The 23,984-nt window shown below is 51.9% G+C and overlaps 8 protein-coding genes across 8 annotated transcripts; 4 read left to right on the forward strand and 4 right to left on the reverse strand.

Moving 5' to 3' along the window:
• Positions 1 to 1,641: 1,641 nt before the first annotated feature.
• Positions 1,642 to 3,567, forward strand: BO82DRAFT_333105 (sugar porter family MFS transporter; the record flags this gene model as incomplete). Its single annotated transcript, XM_025633204.1, is given in 4 exon segments — positions 1,642 to 1,953; positions 2,066 to 2,268; positions 2,373 to 2,498; positions 2,518 to 3,567. 4 exon segments carry the CDS (start codon positions 1,776 to 1,778, stop codon positions 3,565 to 3,567), a joined length of 1,557 nt encoding a protein of 518 aa, XP_025492962.1. The 5' UTR covers positions 1,642 to 1,775.
• A 148-nt stretch (positions 3,568 to 3,715) lies between these two features.
• On the reverse strand, positions 3,716 to 6,093 carry BO82DRAFT_382694 (sigma-70 region 2 family protein; the record flags this gene model as incomplete). The annotated part of the gene is made up of 3 exons (XM_025637953.1): positions 3,716 to 4,865; positions 4,896 to 5,608; positions 5,660 to 6,093. The coding sequence occupies 3 exons, from the start codon at positions 6,091 to 6,093 to the stop codon at positions 4,120 to 4,122; spliced, it is 1,893 nt and encodes a 630-aa protein (XP_025492963.1). The 3' UTR covers positions 3,716 to 4,119.
• A 1,483-nt stretch (positions 6,094 to 7,576) lies between these two features.
• Positions 7,577 to 11,252, forward strand: BO82DRAFT_333110 (putative PHD transcription factor). The gene is made up of 2 exons (XM_025633205.1): positions 7,577 to 9,674; positions 9,771 to 11,252. Exons 1-2 carry the CDS (start codon positions 8,060 to 8,062, stop codon positions 10,859 to 10,861), a joined length of 2,706 nt encoding a protein of 901 aa, XP_025492964.1. The 5' UTR covers positions 7,577 to 8,059; the 3' UTR covers positions 10,862 to 11,252.
• Positions 11,253 to 11,330: 78 nt separating this feature from the next.
• Positions 11,331 to 14,725, reverse strand: BO82DRAFT_333112 (F-box domain protein). Its single transcript, XM_025633206.1, has 4 exons — positions 13,211 to 14,725; positions 12,915 to 13,113; positions 12,248 to 12,656; positions 11,331 to 12,088 (listed from the first exon to the last, which is right to left on the reverse strand). Exons 1-4 carry the CDS (start codon positions 14,314 to 14,316, stop codon positions 11,349 to 11,351), a joined length of 2,454 nt encoding a protein of 817 aa, XP_025492965.1. The 5' UTR covers positions 14,317 to 14,725; the 3' UTR covers positions 11,331 to 11,348.
• Positions 14,726 to 15,676: 951 nt separating this feature from the next.
• On the forward strand, positions 15,677 to 17,022 carry BO82DRAFT_281054 (cobalamin-independent methionine synthase II family protein; the record flags this gene model as incomplete). Its single annotated transcript, XM_025631325.1, has 3 exons — positions 15,677 to 15,896; positions 15,972 to 16,388; positions 16,451 to 17,022. The coding sequence occupies 3 exons, from the start codon at positions 15,677 to 15,679 to the stop codon at positions 17,020 to 17,022; spliced, it is 1,209 nt and encodes a 402-aa protein (XP_025492966.1).
• A 1,145-nt stretch (positions 17,023 to 18,167) lies between these two features.
• On the reverse strand, positions 18,168 to 18,971 carry BO82DRAFT_280826 (ADP-ribosylation factor family protein; the record flags this gene model as incomplete). Its single annotated transcript, XM_025631318.1, has 5 exons — positions 18,168 to 18,209; positions 18,265 to 18,377; positions 18,435 to 18,581; positions 18,646 to 18,804; positions 18,878 to 18,971. The coding sequence occupies 5 exons, from the start codon at positions 18,969 to 18,971 to the stop codon at positions 18,168 to 18,170; spliced, it is 555 nt and encodes a 184-aa protein (XP_025492967.1).
• Positions 18,972 to 20,315: 1,344 nt separating this feature from the next.
• On the forward strand, positions 20,316 to 22,682 carry ccg9 (putative trehalose synthase (Ccg-9); the record flags this gene model as incomplete). Its single annotated transcript, XM_025637954.1, has 6 exons — positions 20,316 to 20,411; positions 20,476 to 20,885; positions 20,940 to 21,215; positions 21,276 to 21,740; positions 21,791 to 21,900; positions 21,955 to 22,682. The coding sequence occupies 6 exons, from the start codon at positions 20,316 to 20,318 to the stop codon at positions 22,653 to 22,655; spliced, it is 2,058 nt and encodes a 685-aa protein (XP_025492968.1). The 3' UTR covers positions 22,656 to 22,682.
• A 280-nt stretch (positions 22,683 to 22,962) lies between these two features.
• On the reverse strand, positions 22,963 to 23,783 carry BO82DRAFT_333126 (dynactin subunit 5; the record flags this gene model as incomplete). Its single annotated transcript, XM_025633207.1, has 2 exons — positions 23,651 to 23,783; positions 22,963 to 23,568 (listed from the first exon to the last, which is right to left on the reverse strand). Exons 1-2 carry the CDS (start codon positions 23,687 to 23,689, stop codon positions 22,963 to 22,965), a joined length of 645 nt encoding a protein of 214 aa, XP_025492969.1. The 5' UTR covers positions 23,690 to 23,783.
• Positions 23,784 to 23,984: the final 201 nt, after the last annotated feature.

A 23,984-nucleotide genomic window follows, 5' to 3' on the forward strand; every position in this document is an offset into this window, starting at 1 on the left:
CAGCTCGACGAGCGTTCGCCGAGAGAGTGAAAGGAAGATCGACAATTCACTAAAGCGAAGGCACTGGCTTGTTTGCAGTGGAAAATAGGTTGAAAGCCAAGAAAGAAAGAGACAGAGAGAGAGAGAGTCGGTGTATAAAATAATAGGTAGGAAGAGTAAGAGTAAGAGTAGGTAAGAGGAGTCGAAGAGACGAAGAGTCTGGTTTGTGTTTCTCACTGGCTGAGTGTCTGAGTGACTGAGTGTCGGAGTGTCTGTCTGTCTGAGGGTCTGTCTGGGGCACCGGCGGAAGAAAGGATTTATTAGTAAGACTTGCGCTGACTCAAAAAAAAAAATAGTCCACCGATTGCCCAGACCATGCATCATACATCGGACCTCCGATCCCATGACAGTCATATTTTCCCTTGCCCCATCTACCGCCTCTTGTTCCTGTTCTCTCTACCTGGATCATGGATGAAGAGGACAGATGAGGAAGCAAAGTGGTTGGGGTAGTTATAGTGTACTATACTGTATAGTACTGTATAGGCCGATTGACCCGTCGGGAAATTGGACGCTATATCCGAGAGAGGGAAAGGTAGAACAGCAAACGAATCAAGCATTCGGGAAATACGAGCGTGAGGGAAGGGGGCCATTTACATTGGTCTCTCGGAGGGAAACAAGATGTTTCCTTGGACAATTCTATCCTTTTCGACAAAGTCGTTCGTCAAGAGATCCTTGTCGAAGTGCTTGGTTGCGGATATCCAGCGAACGAATGCGACGGAGGGACCCTTTGCGCACACAGAGGAAGGAACTGGGATGGAAAGGGGCCAGAATGGCGAGGAACTGGGGAGTAGAGGGAGAGAAAAGGAGACTAGATGAGCCAATGGAGACAGACCAGATTTCCAAACTACGCACATGCAAGCAGAAGTGAGAGTTGAACGTGAGGGAAGAAAATGGCTCATAGGTAGGGCTAGCTTCGGCGAATTGGCCGGCATTTGTCGATGTCCAGGTATATCAGCATAAGGCAGTCGGCGAGCATTATTTATGCTGCTTCGTTATTCTAGCATATGAATTCTCTTAGTCAGTTTCATTTTATGCCATCACACAGAAAGTGCTTACTGACAAAGTTCCAATGATCCCACGGATCGGGGCATGGATAGTCCATCCTTCATTCTCGGCGTCTTGGCCGATATGGTTAATGACTACTCGATCAGTCAGCCCTTCAAAAGGCTGAAGGGCGAAGAAAGGGTGCAAAAGTCCGCTTGAATGCCTCAGGCCATCGATATACCACGTCTTTTCCATTGCCATTCCACAATTATTTTTTATTATTTTTATATTATTGTTTTCCAGCCGGGGCATGAATGATTTAAAGACACCTGCGTCATTTGTCTCTCCCACAGTCCTCTACCGTTACGAGTATCTGTCTAATTGCTTACTGATCTGGAATTCGCCTAGACTCTATTTGTTTCATTGTTCCATTGTCGTCTGTCTACTATCATCAAATCCATTATTCAATCTTAGCTCAGCTCAGCTCTGCGCTGCGCTGCGCTTGCTTGCAACCCAACCCTCCCCTCAACGCCTTGAACTGTTAACAACATCTATATCATGTCATGACAATGTCATTCACTGATCCATGGATCTAATAAGAAATAACCATTAGAACATCACCAACCGAACCCAAGTCCGGCAACCGGGGGTCCTTCACGTGGCAGCTCGTATTCGCCTCGCTGGATCTGCTTCGCCCGAGCTTCTTCCAGAACCACACCCACTTTCCTAAAAGGAAACCCCCCTCCCAAACCATGTTCTCCTCTGCCTACCTGTTGGTCACCGCATGTTGTCTGTTCGCAACCCTGGGATCCTTCCTATTCGGATATGATTCCGGGGTGATCTCCACTGTCATCGACCAGGAGACGTTCAAACATCGATTCCATCGTCCCTCGGATGCCGCCACGGGCGGGATCGTCGCCTCGTATAACGGTGTGTGTGCATCTGGTTCCCTGCAAATCTGCTAATTGGCCCACCCGCTCACCCATTCCTTATTATTGGACTGAACACTGCAGACTGACTGACATCCTTGACCCTGTGACAGGCGGCGCCATCATAGGTTCCTTGCTTGTCTCATACCTCTCCGACCCGTGGGGTAGGAGACCCGTTCTGTTCGTTGGCGGTCTTCTGGCGACCCTCGGGGCCGCTTTGCAGGCGGGTGCGGTCAATGTGGCCATGCTCATTGCTGGCCGCTTGGTTGCCGGCCTGTCGGTGGGCCTGATGTCATCCATCATCCCCGTCTACTGTGTGCGTACCCTACCATACTCATCATACACAAACAACTCCAGCCCTTGTTCCTCACCATCCCCCTCTCCTCATCCTCAAATCAGTCTAACAATCAGTTTGAATAGAGCGAAGTATCACCCCCGCGAATCCGAAGCTTTTTAGGATCCCTACAACAATGGATGATTGGATTGGGGGCAGTCGTCGCAGTAGGTTGCTCGAACCACTGGAAATATATACTCTATGACCTGACTGTCTGACCTTCTCCAACAGCAATGGGTTGGATACGGCTGCTCTCTCCGCACAGGGAACTTCACCTGGAGCTTTCCGCTCGCCCTGCAAGCTCTGCCTGCGATCGTCCTCAGCGGTGGAATCTGGCTCCTCCCCGAATCCCCCCGCTGGCTCATCGAACAAGGTCGCATCGATGAAGGCCGCACCACGCTCACTCGCCTCCACGCAGCCAACACCTCCCTCATCGAGACCGAATACGCGCAAATTCGGGCCAGCATCGCCGAAGAGCGACGCCGCGCCCCGCGCACCTGGCGTGCTCTCCTCTTCACCTCGGCGACCTGGCGCCATCGCATCCTCCTCGCCTGCGGCATGCAAGCCTTCACGCAGTGCTCTGGCACCAACATCATCTCGACCTACAACCCGAGCCTCTACCGCTCGCTCGGCCTGTCCGAGACCACCTCGCTCATGATCCAGGGCATCTGGGGCGCGCTCGCCCAGTTCTGGAACACCGTCTTCATCATCCTGTTCATCGACCGGGTCCCCCGGCGCACCCTCCTCCTGCCCTCCCTCGTGGGCATGGGCGCCACGATGTGCATCGAAGCCGCCCTCGGCCAAGCCTACCGCAACTTCACCACCGACCCGCCCGCGCCCGCGACCGCCGTCCGCGCCGCCATCGCCTTGTTCTTCGTCTTCTCCGCCTTCTTCACCAGCCTGGGTCTCATCTCCTGGCTCTACCAGTCCGAGATCTTCCCCACCGCCATCCGCGCCCGGGGGGCCTCGATCGCCACCGCCACAAATTGGAGTCTGAACCTGGTCTTCGCCCAGTGCACCCCGATCGCGCGCTCGCGCATGGGCTTCAATTACTTCTACTGCTTCGCCACGTTCAATTGGGCCGCCGCCCTACTAGTCTGGTTCGCCTACCCCGAGACCGCGGGCCGGTCGCTGGAGGAGGCCGAGCATGTTTTCGATCGACGAGGATCGAAGGATGAAAGGAACCATGACCAGGGGCTGGAGCTCCAGCAGGACAGGAAAGGGGGATTAGCCATGGTTTCTTCGGCGGAGGCGAGTGCAAATCCCCTACACCACAGGTGACCCAAATCCCGAGGTGGAGTTGAAGAACTGCAAGCATCCTATATATATCTATAAACAATCTCCTGTTGTATATAATAGCTGGCTGCATTCTGCATTGGGGTTCTGCGATGAGATGCACAGTTAGCGTTGCATGATTGCAAAATCGAGTCAGTCGAAGCTAACGATCAAGATGTTTAATAAAAATCATCTCATAGAGATATGCTCCAATTGGTAATCAATTACAGTATCAGAAGAATGAAAGCAAAAAGAAATCTATGGCTGCAGAGTTCGTTGGTACAAGCTGGGGTATAACATGCAGTGAACAAAAGGGATGATGACGGATAAGCATATATGTATAAGAGAGGTTTCATCCAGAAATGTATAGTGCTGTTGCAGACGAATGAGCGGGAAAAGACTCTTGTCTATATCATGAGGATGGATCACAAGAAAGAGGGAAAGTGCAGGAAGGACTCCAATGAATGATGACCTGGATTGAACCCAAGACTTGGCAAGGTGTTGCAGATATCCATATGAGTCTGACGGGAAAAAGGGGTATATAGTCGTGGGCTGGTGTCATAGCTCTTCCAATGAGGGCATGGTATATCTGGTGAGCGGCGCGTTGGAAATCTCCTGTTGAAGGCTATCTTCCCACAGAGCAACATTGGGCATGCCCGGTTGCATGGTCAGGCAAGAGAAGAGGATATTATTAACGTGCATCCAAGACTCATAACTGAGACGCTTGGCGACCTTGAGCATCCGACCAGCGAACCATGGCCGATCGTATGGGCCGCTTGCGGTCTGGGAGTACTGCGTGAAGTCTGGTCCTTGGCTGCAGCTGTCGCTGGTCGTGTTGACATGGCCGTCCTTGCACTCGAGCAAGATCTGCAGCAGTGCCTCCACGGAACCGCTCATATTCACCTCGCTGTCCACCACCGCCTGCTGCAGCGTCTGGAGGAAAGTCTCGCTGTGCGGCACGGAATGTCGGTAGTCCCAAAGGGCCGCGTTGAGCATGAGCAGGGCGACCAGCCGCGCAACGAACTGTTTGCGGTTGCCAGAGGCAGTGAAGCGCGCCCCGGGAGGCGCCGCAAGAATTTGGTGTAGTAGTGACCCTTCCTGGAAGGCAGTGTGGCGCATTTGAAGCGAGTTGGCGTCAGTAGTGCTCGCTTGATAGGCCGAAAGCTGTTGACATCGTTTGAGAAAGGTTATGAACTCATCGCATTGATTCTGAATTTCTTCGTATGGAAGTAATGGTCGAGGCCAGGAGAGGCTTAGCTCGACCGGAACAGGATATGAAGCCATCATAGGCTGGGCCATTGTAGCTGATTGCTGCTCGGAGGCACGTCTCTCACTTGGCTGTATCATCGGTGGTGCAGCATCAAAGAAGAAACTCGGTCCGTCAGTTTCATAGCCCGAGAGGATGTAATCTTGCCAATTGATCAGCATACCCAGCCGAGTATTATGAAATGCAGCGGGACCACCGCGGGCTCGGATCATCTCTCTTGCAGCTCGCATATGAAGCCAGCTGATTTGCTTGCGTCCAGGACGGGGGTCGAAATCTTCGAGTCCGGCAGCACTGAGACAAGCTATGATTACTTCGTCGGAGAAGTCATGAGGGTGTCTCTCACGGTGTTCGCGAAGCATGGAAATGGCCCGGTCGCGATGAATTAGACCTCTTTCATCCACTTCCTGATTGCGAACCCATGTCCATGTGTTAGCTGCATGGACAAGGATGGTATTCTGGAACGCCACTGGCCCTTTCATCCCTTCGGGAACGAAGACTGCCGTGTACCAATTGTGCGCTTTGGAGGATCGAAAATGGTTCCCGTAGGAGCAGGCAGGCATTTCGTTCACATAGAAATCGAACAACCGCTGGCTGTCAAGGTCCAACTCCAGTGGTAAGGTGTTGAAAGGATCAGTACGTGCGGCGCTGAGTATTGTTTTCGGAGATAGCGCCACTTCATATGGGGATGTCGGGGCGGAGGACCGTGGCGTCAAGCTCCCCAGCTCCGAGCTACTGCTTTGCGACGTCGCCGAGTACCATATCCGGGAGTCCGATGAGGAGCTGCTGTAGCTGGACATTTGACTGTCCCGGATCAGTAATGAAACGGATGACTCGGAGACTTGATAAGCGCCGACTTCTGCACCAAAGTTCTCCATGACCTCGGTGGAGTTGTGTTCACTGATTAGATGACTTGGGCTTGTTTCGGATCCATGTTGGTGCACAAGGTTAGCTGCAGTATCTTCAGCATTTTCGCCAATCTCTGCCTTGGGCCTTTTATCGGCGGGGTCATCGCGATGGCTGCTACCCTTGGCTTTCCGACGTGACCTGAAAGGTTTGCGGCCGCCTTCCCCTATGGTGTCATCAGGACCGATGTCAGACTGGCCTGCAGCCTGTCGCTTTTGTCGCATATATTCTTGCATGACATGGCGTTTGACTTGAGTTAGATTATTTCGGCTGTTACCCGAGGCGTTGATGAACTGCCACCGTACTTGAGGAGAGCCTGCCGTGGGCTCGATTGTGCTTGATTTGTCAGGTTCAGGGGACATGATTCCGAGCCGAGGATCCCGGACAGAGAATAGATACGTGTTGTAAGGTGGCTGGGATACCGCAATGCGGTTCTTTCGAGCAATGACTCGATTTGGCGTTTTTGCCGTCGTGGCCTTCGTAGTGTATGCTTGTTGAGCGAAGAGAAAGTCGGGACTAGTGTGATGAAATGATCATGTCATAGAAACCGTGGTAGTACGCTAGCCGAAGAAGTTCAACGAAACGAGCGCGGAGGTAGGCCGCAATGAGATGAGAGGGCTTGTCGGCCGGACCACTGAGACACCGGACAAGAGGGTATTCACGATCTCCGACAATCCACTTCGATTTGAATTGATTTATACCGTACGGGAAGGCCATTCAGTAGCCGGACATGGGACCAGCGGTATGACAACCAAGAGAACCTAAGATATTGGCGGATAATGCATCCAGACTAGTGATGCTTGAAGGAGGCTTTGCAGTCACAACGGCATGAATTCAGGGTGTAAGGGCAGATCGAGGGGATCGAGCTGTATATGGGGCAAAATCGACGACTGAAAGCTAAAATCCAAAAATAAGTTTGCAGGATCGCCTCTGGCAAGGAACGGAAGTGTGGCAGCCTGGCAGGGAAGGAGGGGACCTCAGTATGACAGCGCCAGGTGGATTTGTGTGGCACCACTAGAATATGAAGTGTGAGCTGAGATGGGTGGAAAAGGAGGAATGAGCTAAGTAGTGAAGGACTCGTGAGGGAGAAGGGAAGTGCACCGGATTATCTGATAAAATCGAGATCAACCTTGTGCTGACTGCAGATCCACAGGGAAATGATCATTGAACCATCTATAATCGGCCCAGAAGAAAAAAAACTTTGGGGCCGTATCAACAGTTTCGGAATAATCCCCACTGGTCCGTTCGGTTCAAGGTCAGGCAGAAACGAATAAACGGACTGCCACCGAGGGTGGTTTGTGGACCGAAAGACAGTCTAAAGACGAGAGTTCTTCAGGATGATAAGCAAAAGGAACCGTAAGCATCAGCAGGTGCAGATATGGGACCAGGCTAGCTGATTGCGGTAAAGTGATTTTGACCCTGAAGTTGTTAGTGGGAAGGGGACATTCGTTGATACGAAGAATAAAGTAGACTCCGTGTTGTCAGGCTGAAGTAGAAATAAGCTTAAGGGGTAAAGAGCCATTGCTGCCAGAAGGATTGCCGCTTGGCTGAGGGGGTGCGAGCGAATGTTTTAGATAGAGATGCACTCGTGTGGAGGTTACGAAGGAACACTGAAGAACTGTAAGTCAAAGGTTGTCGCACTGGAGAAGCGCAGCTCGAAACCTTGAAAGTCGAGGCCTGAGGGTTAAACTTACTGAGCCTGAGGCCGACAATGGTCTTTGCCTGAGGCTACACATTAGCGGCGTTAATTCTCACCGCCTTGGGATTAAGTCCGAGGCAAACGGCCTCCAGGGCTGTTAAAACTGATCCCATAATTTGTTCCGCGTCGCCGACCGCGCTGCCGCAGAGCTCTGAACCTCCCATCGCGTGCCTCTTTCAAAGACACCCATGGCCCAGACCAACGGCGCCTGAGAAATTGCGAAATACGTTTTTGGAGTTTTACCCCTCATTTTCTGTATCTTGGGGCTTGCAGACCGCGTCGTGACCCTACCACCGTTTCGCATCTTTCGCCGAACGCCGCCGCCATCCCCGTCCTCCACAGCCTGACAAAGAAGTGACAGGCTACGCAGCGCATTCCCCTACTCCTGATTTATCGCGTCGCATTCTCTCCCAAACTTTGCGATAGCTTGTAAGGATCGGAGACAACATCATGGTCAGGTGTTTGACAAGAACGGGCTTCATTTTTTAATACGTCCGGTGTTCTAGAACTCTTCCTTTCCCCCTCTCCCTGGGTAGAACCCTGGCCCACCTCTGAGACGCCGTGCTTGGCTTTCTTCGAGCTTTGCCGAGGAAACATAGACGAGGTAACAGTGGTCAGGTGCTCTGGGGATGGCTGGAGACCAACAACCTCCTGCCGTCTCGAGCCAGGCGAACGGCTCGGTGGACGAGAAGCGACCAACAAACCCTTACGAGACCAACCCCGAGCTCATTCCCGACGATGACCTTTTTCTTGCGCGAAGTGTGCATTACGGGCGGTATGCATCATCGGACAATGACTTCAAGCCTCGCCATGAGTATTGGTGCCAGTCGGATCCAGAAGTCAAGTCCTACTGGGAAGGCATTGTGAAGGATTTTTGCAAGCCAGAAAATTCACTGAATGTTCCGGGCGCGAGAGACGCTTTCGCTGCTGGCAGCGTCATCATTAGAGTCGACCGTGAGCCAGAAGCCGGTGCCGCAGCGGAGACGTATTCGTGCCTCAATGCGAATGAGCTCAGCGCGGCAAGGAAAGCCGAGGACGCCCTTCGAGATCTCGACATTACTGTTCCGGTGATATATTTCTGTGGCACCATCGAGAATAAAAATGTTACCGTGGAGTCAAGACTCTCCGGTGTCTCATTGGACGTTGCTTGGAAGTATCTCAGTGCTGATCAAATCGAAAACTTCAAGCAACAGTGTCGCCGCATATCCCAGCGCTTAGGAGACGCCGACGCCGCTCCCGACCGACCCTCATATGTTTGCAGCGGCCTCAATGTGCAATTTCCGCCCGACGTCCAGCAAGTCGAGAAGGATGTTCTTTTTCGCGAGAGGAAGAAAGGCGAACGACTTGCCTTAGTACATAACAACCTCATTCCGGCCAACATAGTTGTGAACAATGGTCAGGTGGTCGGGATCACTGGATGGCGACAAAGCGGGTACTTTGGATTTGAGCGGGCGGACGAATTACATCGCCGACTCAGGATTCCTGAGATTGCGTCTGCCGGCGAAGTTGAGGGTTCAATGAATGTATCCGAGGTATGGGCCGATATTTATGAAGGTCTGCCCACCATTGCCGGCGAGTCAGCATCTGCGACGAAGCACAATACACCTGTACCGCAAGTGAAGACCGAACCATCGAATGTGGAGTTGAATGGCGTTCCTCTTGATCATGAGCCGGACCACAAATCAGGGCTTCCTCAGCTCGATGGTACAGCATTGCCTGACGAACACCCAACTCCGAAGAAGATTGCTAGCCTCAAGAACCGAGAAACTTCCCGGGCGTCATCTTCCGATCGATCTTCTCCGGCAGTATCCACCAAACCTGGTGCCGCGACTAAGAAGTCCGGTATCGGTCTCACTAAGAAAGGCACAGCCAGGAAACCCGCGGCCAAGAAAAGGAAGTTGACTGATATGGACAATGAGAGTGCTGCAAGCAGGCGATCGAACACCCCTTCATCGCGTACGAGCAAAGCAGCTGGCAGGGTTAAACGTGGTTCCGCGTCCATCGCGAGCTCACCGGCGCCCGAAGCCAAAAAGAAAAACGCCAAGAGTAACCTTGTGGAGGATGTGGAAGAGGAGGAAGAAGAAGAGGATGACTCTGAAGACAATGATGAATTGTTCTGCATCTGTCGTAAGCCGGACAATCACACCTGGATGATTGGGTGCGATGGTGGCTGTGAGGATTGGTTTCATGGGAAATGCGTCAACCTCGACCCTCGAGACGCTGACCTGATTGACAAGTATATATGTGAGTCGGCTTCCCAAATCAACCTTCTATTTTTTGCCACTACCATTATGTTCGGATAATGATCTTGTCATGGGATATTGGACTGACAAGGAATAGGTCCGAATTGTAAGGAGCAGGGCAAGGGCTGGACAACCTGGAAACCCATGTGTCGGCTGAAGGAGTGCAGAAAGCCTGCCCGTGTCAATCAAGACAATCCCAGTAAATACTGCTCAGATGACCATGGTCGAGAGTTCATGCTTCAAAGGACTAGGCTCCTATTTGTGAGTGCCGGGCCTGGCGCTCGGAAGTCAGCCGCTCGGGCAGCTCTCGGTGGGCTGGGATCCTCAACGAACAGCCCATTTCCCGACAGCGCGTCCTCTCGAGAAGGAAGTGGTCCAGATACAGGTAGTGGATATGACAATGTTGAGAAGAATAATTATCCAGAAGACCTCGGAAGCAGAGGTGGTGTTCTCACGACCGGAGACCTCAAGGCAGTGGTCACGGGCGTCAGCTCAGCGGAAGAATTCCGCAAGCTGGGAGAGAGCATCATCTCGGTCCCTGCACCAGCGAAGGGCCCCGCTACAGGGGCCAAAGAGGATAACAAGAAACTGGGCCTTGACTTCGATGTGGATTGGCTCACATATGCACCCGACGAGGCCGCGATGATCGACAAGCTGCGCAAACAGCGTGATGGCCTCGTCCACCGCCGAGAGATGCTCAAGGCTCGAAGCCACTTTGTGACATTGGTGCGGCAGCGCTCCAAATGTATTTTAGACAAGCTGAAGCAGAAGGAACCCAAAGGCGGATGGAAGGACATCTGTGGCTTCGACTACCGGCTGGCGTGGTCAGACGAGGAGTTCGACGAGTGGCGGCTTTCAGAGCTGGGGGCAAAAGCACTCAAGGATGGCACGCCGGAGGCACTGGCGTCAAGCTACACCGATGCCACCGACGCAGATGGCGATACTGCCATGGGAGATGCGAAACCCGCCGGGGATGATCTGGAACATCTATCCCATGGCGTTTGCATCAAGAAACGCTGCGAGCGGCACAAGCAGTGGGTAAAGGTGCAACAGCAAGATGGCCTTTTCGAAGAGAGTACCCTGGCCCAGGACCTTAAAAAATGCGAGAAGGAGGCTCAAAACGTGGTGGAAAGAGCCGTTCTCAGGCTATGGGCGGAGGAAGACAATGCTCAGATCAGCAACCATTGAGGATGTGCTTTCCTCATGATTCATCGCCACTGTTTGCCTCGCGCAACTTCATTACCGTTTTCTTTCTCTTTTCTCTTCTTCTTCCCGAAATTTTGTCAAACCATGACATTTTGTCTTCACCTTGTCCCCCCAAAGGCCGCCCTTTTGACGGCGTGCTTGATTGATACCCCCCCGTCTTTCTTTACCGGAAAAGAAAAAAGCAGGAAATCGAACCGGAGTTGGTTCTACATGGCTGTTTTTCCTTTTCTTTTGGGTCTGTGGAAAACATACTGATGGAACATGTTGCATGCGTAATAGAAGGAAAATGGGGTTCTAGGAATGTATGTGTGTGTGTGTGTGTGCTGCTTACATTTGCTAATAGTTTTGACACCATTTTCCCATGAATGATGATAGACCATTTGCATCTTGTTGTCTTGTGTGCTCCCAGTAAACCTTGCCATCGTTACTTCCGATATTCTCGTGGCCTGAATCGACAAGCACCCAGTATTCAAATGCTCTTCCAAACACACCACTTCCCGATCCCCTCGCCCAGCCGGTCCTTGATAACCTCCACCACCACCCCTGACCTTTTAGTCGACACTAAGATATGTGTATCAAGCCCCTGGTCCAACGTCCGCATCAACAAGCTCGGAAACAGGCTCGCCCCGTTCGCGCCAAATGCAGATCGAATCCCATTTTCTCGGCTGCCGGGCTCATCCTGCATTGCGATTGACCCGCCACTCGCATAATTAGCATTGGCGGTCGCTGTTGTCGTCCCTAGTCCACTCGTATTGACTAGCAGCACCGACACCGTTGCAGGACTAGTGGTGCGGGTCAAGTGTGTTAATGTTCGGAGGGCAGTCGTCAGGGCGGCCGCGCCTCGCGCTGCGTTGGACGTGCGCACGACGCCCTCGGCGAGGGTGTCGAGGCCGGCGACGAGCATGATGGCTTTGTTGGGCGGCAGGGATTCGCGGCCGGCGGCTGATGATGATGCTACGGCTGAGCTGATTTCGTGGATTGCTTGTGATGCGGCGTTGAGGTCGAAGACGGGGAAGAGTTGGACGCGGTCGAGGCAGGCGATTGCGGCGTCGCGCGTGAGGGGCTGGCGGTTGGTGGTAGAGTTGGTGGTGTTGAGCAGGGAGGCGAGGAGTCTTCTGGGGGAGAAGGCGTTGAATGTGGCTGGGTGGACGATATAGATGGTGGTTGAGTTGGGGGTGTTGAGGGTTTGGCCTTGGCGGATCAAATGGGCTGTGAGCAGAGCTCGAGGAAGCTGTTAACTGGTTAAACTGTGGCCAAAGGATTGTGAACATGATGCGATGTAGATGAACACTCGATAGGGGCTTCCAGGAATCGAGGTCTGGCCTGGTAGGGTCGTGATGCTCTTGCATGAAGATAGAGCTTACGGACTGATGGATTTTGGTAGCTGACATGCTCTTACCTGGCTTAAGTATTCATCATCTTCTGTATTCTCGTTGCTCTTGCTTCGGAGCCGCGAGAAACCAATAACAGAGCCAGCGCGGAATACACTCCCCCGCGATGCTTGCAATCCAGCATTGATATCTGCGTAGAGGTTCCAGGACTCTGTCGGGTGCGGCGGATGACTTGAGTCTATGTCGTCCACGGACTGCCGACTACTACTGCTTGCTTCATCGGATAACAGCAACTTGTGTGCCAGAGTGGGAAGCGCAGGTTCAGCAGCATGTAAGTTACTGGTGGAATCCATGGCTGTCTGAGTGAACGATATCGCCGGCGGTGTTAGATCGTATACTTCTATAGTTTTTGGGATCGAGAGTGGCAGTGCTTCGTAGCAAGTCAGCTGGTGCGGAGGTTAGATTATTGTAGAGCATACTTATTGAGAATGTAATAAGCGAGCAATAGATTCAATAACTAGATTGCTGGAGGTATTTTATGCAATGTAAAATGAGTAGGTATTAGTGTGTGTATGACAGTGGAATCGAAGAATGGGTCCAGATTAGATTGCGGCACGTGTTGAAGCCTGGTATGTAAGGCATCAAATCATGGTCAGAAGCATGCTCCAGTATGTTAGAGTCTTGAACAGCGTTAGAGACAAGACAATGGCGGAACGGAAGATCGGCAGGAGGTCTACTCTAAAAATGACGGTAGATAGATGCAAGGATTTGGGAGCGCAGAATACACAGACAGGCTCGGACAAGAAAGTACACCAATGGTATGAAAAGGTGATGAATTGTGAATTGCAAATCAAATAGCATAGGGTCAGGCCGGGATGATTATCTATTGTGATTGGCGAAAGGCTTTACTTTGCAAATGAAAATTCGCAAATGGCTTAATTGCAATTTTTGGTTGTGGGAAGTCGATGATTAGGCTATCATGCGCCCAGTGTTCGAGGACTGGTTCTTGATTCCTCCATTCGACGCTGTTTTAGTCCATTCCCCATGGCCATTCGTCTCCCATTCAGTATCTTGGAACTTTGCGCCTAACGATTGGCTGAGTTCAACACGAAGTGCCTCGTTTTGGTAGTCAAGGGTGCGGAAATGAACAAGCGAAGCGCTACGTCCCAGCTCGATGATGGAATGAGCGATGATATCGTACCCCGTAGCCAGCTCCATCCATGGATCGTTAGGATCGATAGGGCCTCTGTTTGCCAAGTCAATGGCCGAGTCTTCTGAGCATGGGGCCAGTTGTACGGTGAATGATTGCAAGTTCATCATCAACTCCAGGGCATCTAAGACCAATTTCACATGATTATAGAAGGGGAATATAGCGGTGTAGCTGAATGAAGTCAGATGTCGGAGCCCGCGCGATATGGACAGTTTCTCCTCTTCGGTACCCATGGAGGCTATGGTGCCCCATTTACCAAGCACGGACGGAACCTCAAATAAGAAGTACTCATAATGTGCATACGCTCTGAGCGAGGAGCCCTCATTGAATCTGAGAGATGAATAGGCCATGATATCCAACGGGTTGGATGACGGGTTAGTCGTGAAGACCGGGGACTCAGGCGGTATACTTCGCTCCCACTGACACAACTGATGAGTAATTTGAAATGCCCAACTGTGCTCCTCCGGAGCCTTGGTGTTCAACATGGCTCCAATCCGCGAAGGTGGTGCAAGAACAGTGATCCGCAATGGGTTGAGGTTGGACAGATGCCGAAGCAACCGATTGATGTCCAAGTCACGAGGCGGATCATTCCCGAGTAGCACGACAAGCGAGGTGATATAGCGCTCTAATCTATGCGATGTGACAAAATTGAGAAAGTCATACAAATCATCGAGATAGAATCGAGAATGCGCGTAGAGTCTGGATCGCACGAGCTCGAGCAGCCGGGAGGATACTTGTGCGGCATTCTTCAGATTCTGCGTACTGGAAGCTGTGAAGTGTGTTGTGGGTGTATGATGAAAGTTGGATTCGGAGGGAGTAGCCACTGGAAGATAGCTCACAATCTCATCCAGGATTTCATTCGGCAAGTTTTCGAGACATGACAGCTGCGAAGTCATCGTTCGATTGCCTAGAGAACTTGACGATCCTTAATGAGGTTTCACATCTCAGGAGCACACTATGATTACCGGGCTTTGACCGGGTTGAGCGCTAGATGTTAGTAGTTCTGTGGTAAGAGACACTGATGGTCGTGACAATAACGAGTCCACAGCACAAGAGATATGTTGGTTAAGTGCCATGTGGAATAGCTATAGCCAGCAGGCGGTGAGGATGGAATAGCAGATCGGGAGTTCGAGATGTTGTCAAGTGCCGCGATTCCCCACAGCTTCCAAGCACATGATTCCATGCAATTAGGAGAGTTTTGATAGGGTATTATGCTTGCATCCGGTCAGTATGATGGTGCAAAGTTGACCAGCGCTTGAGAGATAGAGGTTCGATGAATATACTATGTCCTTCAGCACCATTATGATAGTCAAGTAAGTTGTTCAACTGCGAAAGAAGTTGGCAGATAAAGTCGATTGACGTCTAAGCTCTGACAGGCGAAATTATTCTGGACGCTCGGCAAAGGCGGCCTTACCTGAAACAGACCAAGTGTGGAGAAGGTCGAGGCACTAGCGTCTCCCCCCGCACCAGCAGAACAAAAGTGCATCCTGCTAGACACTGACATGCATCCCACTGCTTTTCATTTGCAACGCAACCAATGCAACCAATGCGACCAATTCACTTCCTGCAGTATCAAAACGCTATGATATGAGTCTATGTCATGCTCACAGACTGGGTGTAGCCGGAATGCTCAAGACATATTCAATAACCCATGCGATTGTCTGAAAAATGCATGCCTCGCTGAGTCAGGCCTTACAACATCCATGATGTGCCCCACACCGGTCGATCAAAGCTTCCGCCACCCTTTTTGCGATTATGATTCATGGAATCCCCTTCCCGAGGACTTTACCTGGCTACGGTCAAATTATTATGCTCTCCATGGAGATACAGGAAAGTATCGATGGGATCGAAGAGCTTTTGGGATCCCCAGGACTTAGAAGTATGATGACCGGCCGTCGAAGTCACAATTCCATGCCGAAGGCCGAAACAAGGTAGCCGACAAAGAGTGACCGATAGGAACCGGGAAACTCGAAACTCGGATCTAAGAGTAGATTTGGACCAGGCCTGTGGGGCACAGGCTGAACAGATGGTTCCTCCTGCTCCGGACTTCGGATCTCGCAGTCTTGCCTTGAAAAGTGCTGCGTGCCCCTCCCCCTCCTTTTCATCCCCTTTCCTGCCTTTCTAACTGTTGTTTCCCCCTATCTGCTTCACCAATATCCTGTCCTTAGTGAGTTTCGTCTTGTTGGAGGAAATAGCGAGAGGTTTCAGTTAACGCGTCTTAGCTCATTGCATCTTGTCTCTTGTCTGTGCATCACAATGGCTCCTCAACTGCACCGCAATCCCCCTTTCCGTGCTGAGCACCTGGGCTCTCTGCTTCGGACCGATGATCTTCTGAAGACCAAGATTGCTTTCGAGAAGGGTGAAGTCTCCAAGGCTGAGCTGGATGTCATTGAGAACAAGGATATCAAGGAGGTCGTTGAAACACAGAAGAAGCTCGGCTATGCCGCCATCTCTGATGGGGAGTATCGCAGACACAGTAAGTCACTTCCCCGTGCTGTAGGAGCCTTCGTTATATGTAAGGTTATAAGGCCTAACCAGACCTTGAAATTAGTGTTCTGGGGTACCTTCTTCCCTGGCTTGGAGGGATTCGACGAGGTGACCGACTTTGACGCCGACATCTTCCGCCCGTATGCGCCTGATGTCGCTGCCTTCCTTGAGGCCGGCCACAAGCCTGGTGAGACCGTCCTGTGCACCGGCAAGATCAAGCACGTTGGCAGCACGTATGTCGATGAGTTCAAGTACCTAGCCAGCGTGGTTCCCGCCGATGAAGTCAAGAACCTGAAGATTACTCTTGCCGCCCCCAACTGGTATCACTTGCGTTACAAGGAGGGCAAAGCCTACCCCAAGGATGCCTACAGCTCCGACGAGGAGTACTTCGGCGACATCGCCAAGGCCGTCCAGGCTGAGCTGCAGATCCTCTATGACGCTGGCTGCAGGAACGTCCAGTTCGATGACCCCAACCTTGCTTGTAAGGCTTACCAACCCATAAACAATAAGTGAAATGCACAGATAGCTGACTGTGATCATCAGACTTCTGCTCCGAGAAGATGCTTGCCGGGTGGAAGGAGGATTCTCTGAACGTGCGCTCCGCCGATGAGACCTTCGAGCAGTACATCAAGCTGTACAACGATTGCGTCGCCAAGCGTCCCGCTGACATGCACATTGGTGTTCACCTTTGCCGTGGTAACTTCGTCGGCAGCCGTCACTTCTCCGAGGGTGGCTATGACCGCATCGCCACTAAGCTCTTCAAGGAGCTCAACGTCGACACCTACTACCTCGAGTACGACACCCCCCGTGCCGGTGGCTTCGAGCCCCTGAAGGAGCTCCCCACCCACAAGAACGTCATCCTCGGTGTGGTGACCAGCAAGTTCGCCCAGCTCGAAGACAAGGAGGAGATGAAGAAGCGTGTGTACGATGCCGCCAAGTTCATCGCCGAGGGCAACAACATCTCCCTGGAGCAGGCGCTCAACCAGGTCGGCGTCAGTCCTCAGTGCGGCTTCGCCAGCCACAGAGAGGGCAACGCCATCGACCGTGAGGGCATGATCGCCAAGCTGAAGCTTGTCCGTGAGATCGCCAACGATATCTGGCCCGGTCAGCTGTAAATCAACAAGCCAAGACTCAGGGCGACTACCACGAAGGAGTTCGGTCCCTTCCAAGGCCAGACTCCGACTCCTGTCGATTTCAACAACGAACGTGGAGTGATGAACGAACGTGACGACAACTTTTGTGTGTTTAGGATACCACTTATTTAACATATGGTTTTAAAATGTACAGTGTTAGTGAAATATGATTGAGCCTCTGATTTATTCGAAGAATCATCCCTACCGTACTCTAAGAAGCAGAATGTCTTTGCTTATGCGGGCGGGTGGTTGAGTACCTTGGAGGTTCCCCAATGTGGAAACATGCAAGGTTCAATCGCTTACCTAGTCACTGACAAGCCCAATGTAGATCGTGCTTTCGCGAACCTACAGCATCATTCATACCTAAGCCAATTTCACCTGGAAGCTTCCCCGTCCGCTTGCTCCGATAGAACCTACAGCCATAATTTCCCATAACCTTGCAGTACGGGCTGATCCTGGCCAGGACCATTCCCTGCAAGGTGGGGTCTAGATCGCTGTCTGATACGAAGCAAAGTCACATGCTTTGCTCGTGAGTGGCTTGATCCCCAATAATTTACCATCAACAGCACCCTAGGATAGCACGTCAAATGTACGTCAGACACGCCAGTTAGACACAGTTCTCTCTTTCCCTAAATATCTAGCAGCTATGAAAGACAGAAAGCAGCTCAAGAACAAAGACATCATTAAAACACGATATATGTGTGGAATGCATGTATGTGCTGGTCCCAAGTTTTTTCCCTTCTATTTTGAAAATGTTTCTACACATCGCCGAAGACACGGGGGTGGTGACGAAAATAATAATGTGAAGAAAAGTCAAAGCCAAGACGAAAAAGAAATGGTAAGGAGTATTATTAGGGGGAGGGGTATTGAAATGGCCCGCATCGGAACAGTGAGGGATATCATGAAAAAGAGAAGAATGAAATGGCGGAAGAGGCATGCGCAGGAGGAAAAGAAAAAAGAAACACAGGGTTCAAATGCTGCGTCTTCTGTCATCAAAGCCGACGTGAAACGAGGAGGTGCCAACTGATTCGGTGTAGATGGAATGGAGCATGCTGTACACGAGAGGGGGCATTGGAATAGCCTCCGATTCACGACTGCAGAGGTTTGGCGGCCGGCGTGAGAATAATCTATTTCTGAGGTTGGGTCTTGACGTTGTTGGAGAGCCAAGCCTGCAAGAATGAAAGGTTAGCCCTGTTAAGCCGAGGTATGGGATTGTTGACTTACAAGACCCTCAAAGATACCGGTACCCTCCGTTGCGACACTGGGCGCAACATACCACAGCTTGTCCTTGAGCTTGTTGAGTTGCAGTGCCTGGGTGACGTCTTCAGGGCTCATATCTGCAAATGACAGCTGATTAGCTATTGACTTTGAAGTCAGGAATGGAAGGTACATACGGCCCTGGACATCCTGCTTGTTAGCAAAGACAAGGAGCAACGCATCCTTCATTTCGCGATCATTGATGATCTTGTGAAGCTCCGAGCGGGCCTCTTCCATTCGAGCAGTGTCGCTGGAGTCGACGACGAAAATCAGACCTTGTGTACCTGGTCGGAGAAACAGCGTTAGCATCAGACACCATCGAAACTAGCTGCTCCGTGCAAGTCGTACCGGAGTAGTAATGTCTCCACAGAGGACGGATCTTGTCCTGACCACCGACATCCCAGACGTTGAATTTGACATTCTTATATGTAACGCTCTCGACGTTGAACCCGACGGTGGGGATCGTGGTGACATCCTGGTTGGTAAGTTTCAACTTGTAAAGAATTGCTGTTGACACCTCGATTAGTACAAATATTCACTATTGGTTGGCTGACAAGGAGCGATCAGCAGGGAGCCTCACTGGTCTTTCCAGCAGCATCCAAACCCAGCATCAAGATTCGCATCTCCTTGGTGCCGAAAATCTTCCCCATTATTTTAGACACGGAACCGCCCATTGTGACACACGATAAGCGACCGCCGATGGTCGCAGATTGCTAAAGAGAAAGAGAGGATTGAAGATTATGTTGCGAGATCGTTCAATGACTGTTGCCCGGTAAAATAGCGATCGGAGTTGCAGTCGCTGGAAGGAGAGAATGCGTTATTAGGGGAGGGGGTTGTGAGGAGGAAGGAGGACGAGGGAGAAGGACAGCGAGCTAAGCACGGCCGGAGGGTCAATTTCTTTTCCGTCCGCGTGAACAAGGTAATGGTGGCCCATTATTGGCAATGCGCCGAAGTACGCAAGGTAAACAAGACATACAGAACTTACCTGGAGGGGAGGAGAGGAGGGGGAGGGAAGGCAGCGAGGCCAACAGAAGATTGTAGAGAGTGAGTGTATGAATGAATGAATGAGTGGACGGACAAAACGAACGAACGGCACACTGACAAGACCAGCAGGGGTAAAAGTCAATTCGACCGTGACTGACCAGAGGGAAAGGAAGAGAGAGGGTAGGAGGAGGGACAGCAACAACAGCAACAGCAATAAGAATTCAGGGTTCACGATCCACCTCACGAGAAACGATTCTCCTTCTTGCTTTGCTTTCATTTTCTAGCAAAGCTCGAGCGCCTCCGTAAAAGGGGCTACCCAATGACTAAGCACCCACCCCCCGCGCCAAGCACTTCGGCTGTTTCAGACTCTCATACAATCATTTATCATCCTGGTCCGCTTGTGTTATCAGACGATCGGATCCAGTTGCCAGGGGGGGGGGGGGGTGGAAAAAGAAGGAAGAAAGGAAGATGAAGATGAAAGACAATTGTTTTACCGAGGAACAAAGTCGAACGAAGGCACAGGAGGTAGGTAGGCACCCAATACCTGATGGTCCAAACACATTCTGACCATCATGGATCCGATCCACCCCAGCTTTCCATCGGGTGGAGTGTTGGACAAGAAACCTATCGGATCTCTCCGCATTGAAACAGTATTCACTATTCACCGTTTGGCAATGATATACACATTCACAACGGAAACAAAATGGAGCAATTAGAAAGGACACAAGCCACATCAACCAGGATTCTTGAACATCCGAGCTGCCATCATCCTTATAACAAACGCCAGGCACGGTGACGGTCGGTGGGCGGCGGTACCTTTATGTATACAATACGTCATGGCCACACTGGTGAGGTCATCCCACCATAGCTCCTTCGCACATAGTCGGTCTTACGATCTTTCAGTCGTAGCACAAAGCTGTTGGCTTTTTCCGGACGACTTTTTTTCTATAAGACCGCGCAGATACCCTTATGTTCGCCAGTGATATTCTTACTGTTTCTTTTACTATTCTTTCCTCCCGAACATCACCACCAACATGGCAACCCGACCCTTCCGCCGTCGCTCGTCAGTCCACGAACAACAAGTGTCGCATCATTTCAAGAAATTCTCGTGGGAGGCACCTCCATCGAAGGTACAAGCGCATCGTGTCCAAGGTCGTGAATGTCGCTCAACTTACTGACGGTCCTTCCTCCTAGACCATCTACGCAGGTCTTTCGATCTTGTTCGATGATGATGGAGCCACAGTAGCCATTGCGATTCGTGATGCGACCTATCTTCTCGACTTTGTTCAGGATGATCTCACTGCCGAAGGCGACGAGTCCCTTTCTACAAAGATCGTTGACTATGTCCTGCATAACTTGCGCAAATACAGCGAAGAGCGCCTTGAGAAGTTTATTGGTTTAGCCATGCCGACAACAGTGGCTAAGAAGTGCCCGACTCTTTGTTCCAAACTCTGGGCGGAGCTCGATATCATCCCATTGGTCTTGCCTGAAGAAAGCAGCATTGGTACCGACAATGTCTCCAATCATCCCATTCGTAAGTCTACTGGCTGGGAGATCAAGAGTGTCGATGAACAATCGGAGTCCATGGGACGGAAATGTGTCAGGTGCGCTAAACAACCAGTTCCACCATGCTTGTGAGTTACTAAGAGAAAATCAAGGCTATTCGGACCCGAGAACATTCCTTTGCTGCAAGTCGGATTCTTGGGCTTGGTGGAGGTGGACACTGCCTTCCACGTGCGTTTGACGAACCTAGAGGATTTCCGCAAGACAGTTACACAGAAGACCTGGGATGCGGTTCAGTATTATGCTTCCGATCTCAAGAAGAGAAAGACCAAGGTGGCGTTCTTCAGTGCCACTCCTCAGGGAGGTGGTGTTGCACTGATGAGACACGCCCTTGCAAGGTTCTCCTATTCTCTGGGAACCGATATTAGATGGTAAGACTTGCGACAACACTCCGTGCGTGTGAAACGATGACTGATTGTGAAACCAACCAGGTATGTGCCCAAGCCTAGACCAGGGGTTTTCCGCATCACGAAGACCAATCACAACATCCTGCAAGGAGTCGCAGCTCCAGATGAGCGCTTGAGCCAAGAGGACTGGGACAAGGTTATCGACTGGATCGATGAAAATGCGAAGCGCTACTGGCTTAGCCCGGGTGGCCCTCTGCGCCATCCCTCTGAGGGAGGTGCGGATGTCATCATCATCGATGATCCACAAATGCCTGCTTTGATTCCTATCGCCAAGGAGATGGCCCCCGACAGGCCAATTATCTTCCGAAGCCATATTCAGATCCGGAGCGACCTCATTGCTCAAAAGGGATCGCCACAGCAGGAAACCTGGAGCTGGATGTGGAAACAGATTCAGCAGGCGGACCTCTACATCAGTCATCCCGTGAGCATCTTCGTTCCGGAAGATGTTCCGTCCGAGATAGTGGGATACATGCCTGCTTCGACCGACTGGTAGGTTGACTGTCTACATGCCATCGATGCGTATCTAATCAGCAATGCAGGTTGGATGGCCTGAACAAGCACATGCAAGACTGGGATGTCGCCTTTTATGGCCGGATCTTCAATTCGATGTGCAGAAACTCGGGCATGCTTACTATCAGCTTCCCCGAGGGTAAGTCAGCACACGTTGAATTACACCTGAACGCTACTTAACAAATGCCTGCAGATGAATATATTGTCCAGATCGCCAGATTCGATCCTTCCAAGGGTATCATCGACGTCGTGGAGTCATACAAGAAGTTCCACCAACGGTTCACGGCCTCCCTGCCCGACAGGAAGCCGCCCAAGCTGCTCATCTGCGGCCATGGCTCCGTCGATGACCCGGACGGCTCGCTGATCTATGACTCAACCTTGTCGCACATTGAGACCAACTGCGCCCACATCTCGGATGAGATCTGCGTCGTGCGACTCGGACCTTCGGACCAGGTGCTGAACGCGCTCCTTTCAAAAGCTAAGGTTGCCTTGCAGCTATCGACGCGGGAGGGATTCGAGGTCAAGGTGTCGGAGGCCATCCACAAGGGTAAACCGGTGATCGCCACCAAGGCCGGAGGCATCCCGCTGCAGGTGGCCGACAAGAAGAACGGGTTCCTGGTGGAGGTCGGCGACACCGACGCGGTCGCGGAGCATCTGTTCCAACTCTGCACAGATGACGAGTTGTACGAGCGGATGCACAACTACGCACTGGAGCACGTCTGCGACGAAGTGAGCACGGTCGGCAACGCGCTGAACTGGCTCTACCTTGCATCGAAGCTATCCAAGTCGCAGGAAGTCAAGCCCAACAAGCGGTGGATCAACGACATGGCTCGCACCGAAGCGGGACAGGAATACACGGGCAAAGAGGACCGACTGAACCGGTTTGATTTGTAGAACTGTTTGGGATTATTGTTACGCATGACGACAGCCTTTGCCCTTGCTTCTTTGCTTCTTCAGACCACTCCTCTAAACCAATTACACCCTGCGTTTTGTTGCTGTTTAAACCAATGCGAAAGAATTGTGACAAAAAATAAAATACAAATAAAGATACATACATACATGAGGGGGTATATCATCATCACAGCCAACAGCCAGTCGCTAGCCCAACGCGCTTTTACACGAAGTAGAAATCAGACCCACCAATTCCCATCATCCCTCCTATATCCCTCCCTGCCACCTCCCACCCTCCAAATAACCCGAATCACCTCCCAACAACCCGATACCTCTCCCTGGCCATGCCCCCCTCCGCCCCCTCAACCCCATACCCCTCCCCAACCTCCCCGACAATCCTGGCCGGCGCCCCGCCAACCACACACCAACTGGGCACGACCATCCCCGGCGCCACGACCGCGCCGTCCAGCACGTACGCGAAATCCTTCAGGATGGCCATGCTGCCCACCACCGCATCCCGGCCGATGTGCACGTGGTTCCCGACGCTGGCGGCCTCGACGACCGCGCGCTCGCCCACGAACACGTGGTCGCCGATCTTGAGCGGGTAGAACGCGTACACGCCCCGGTGCAGCCGCGACGGCGGCCGCAGGATCGCCTGCCGTGAGATGTAGCTATAGCGGCCGATGGTGATGGCCACCGATGGGGTTTGTTGCGGTTGTTGCTGGGCGGTGGAAGCTGCGCCGGAGGTGGCGGTGGATGCGGTCGAGGGTGTGGGTTTGTGGGAGGAGGAGGAGGATGAAGAGCGGTACAGGTCGCCGCGGATGACGGCGTCGGATTGGATGACTGTCTTCCCGCCCAGGATGATGTGCTGCGTGCCGTGGATGAGGCTGCGGCGGGAGATTTTGTTGCCTGTGTCCTGTTTGCACCCAAAAAGTGGTTAGTGGGGGGTTTGTTTTTGGAGCAAAATAGAGGGGAGGGGAATGCCGGGGTTACGGTACGGTTTCGATGTATTCGCCTTTCGGCGCTTTGGGAGGCATTTTTTCCGGGTGGGTTGTTGGTGGGGATGATTTCCTTTGTTATGGAGAGGGAGATGCGATCGCCGTTGGGATTGAGTGCGGTGGTGTACCGTACAGTACTTCAAGTATAAGGTCAAGAAGTAGAAAGAAGCTGGATGGACTGCGATGCATGCCGCGGCAGTTGGGCGCGGGCGGTGACCGCAATGGAAAGGCGCCGTAGAAGCGGTGGAGCTTGTGATAAACTATGCTCTTTCCTCTTGGTATAATTGCGAATCTGGCTAGATCGAAAGTGGAACTCTTTCTTAAACTTGATGCT

The sequence above is a fragment of the Aspergillus uvarum genome (assembly GCF_003184745.1).
Source record: "Aspergillus uvarum CBS 121591 unplaced genomic scaffold BO82scaffold_20, whole genome shotgun sequence".
Taxonomy (NCBI): domain Eukaryota; kingdom Fungi; phylum Ascomycota; class Eurotiomycetes; order Eurotiales; family Aspergillaceae; genus Aspergillus; species Aspergillus uvarum.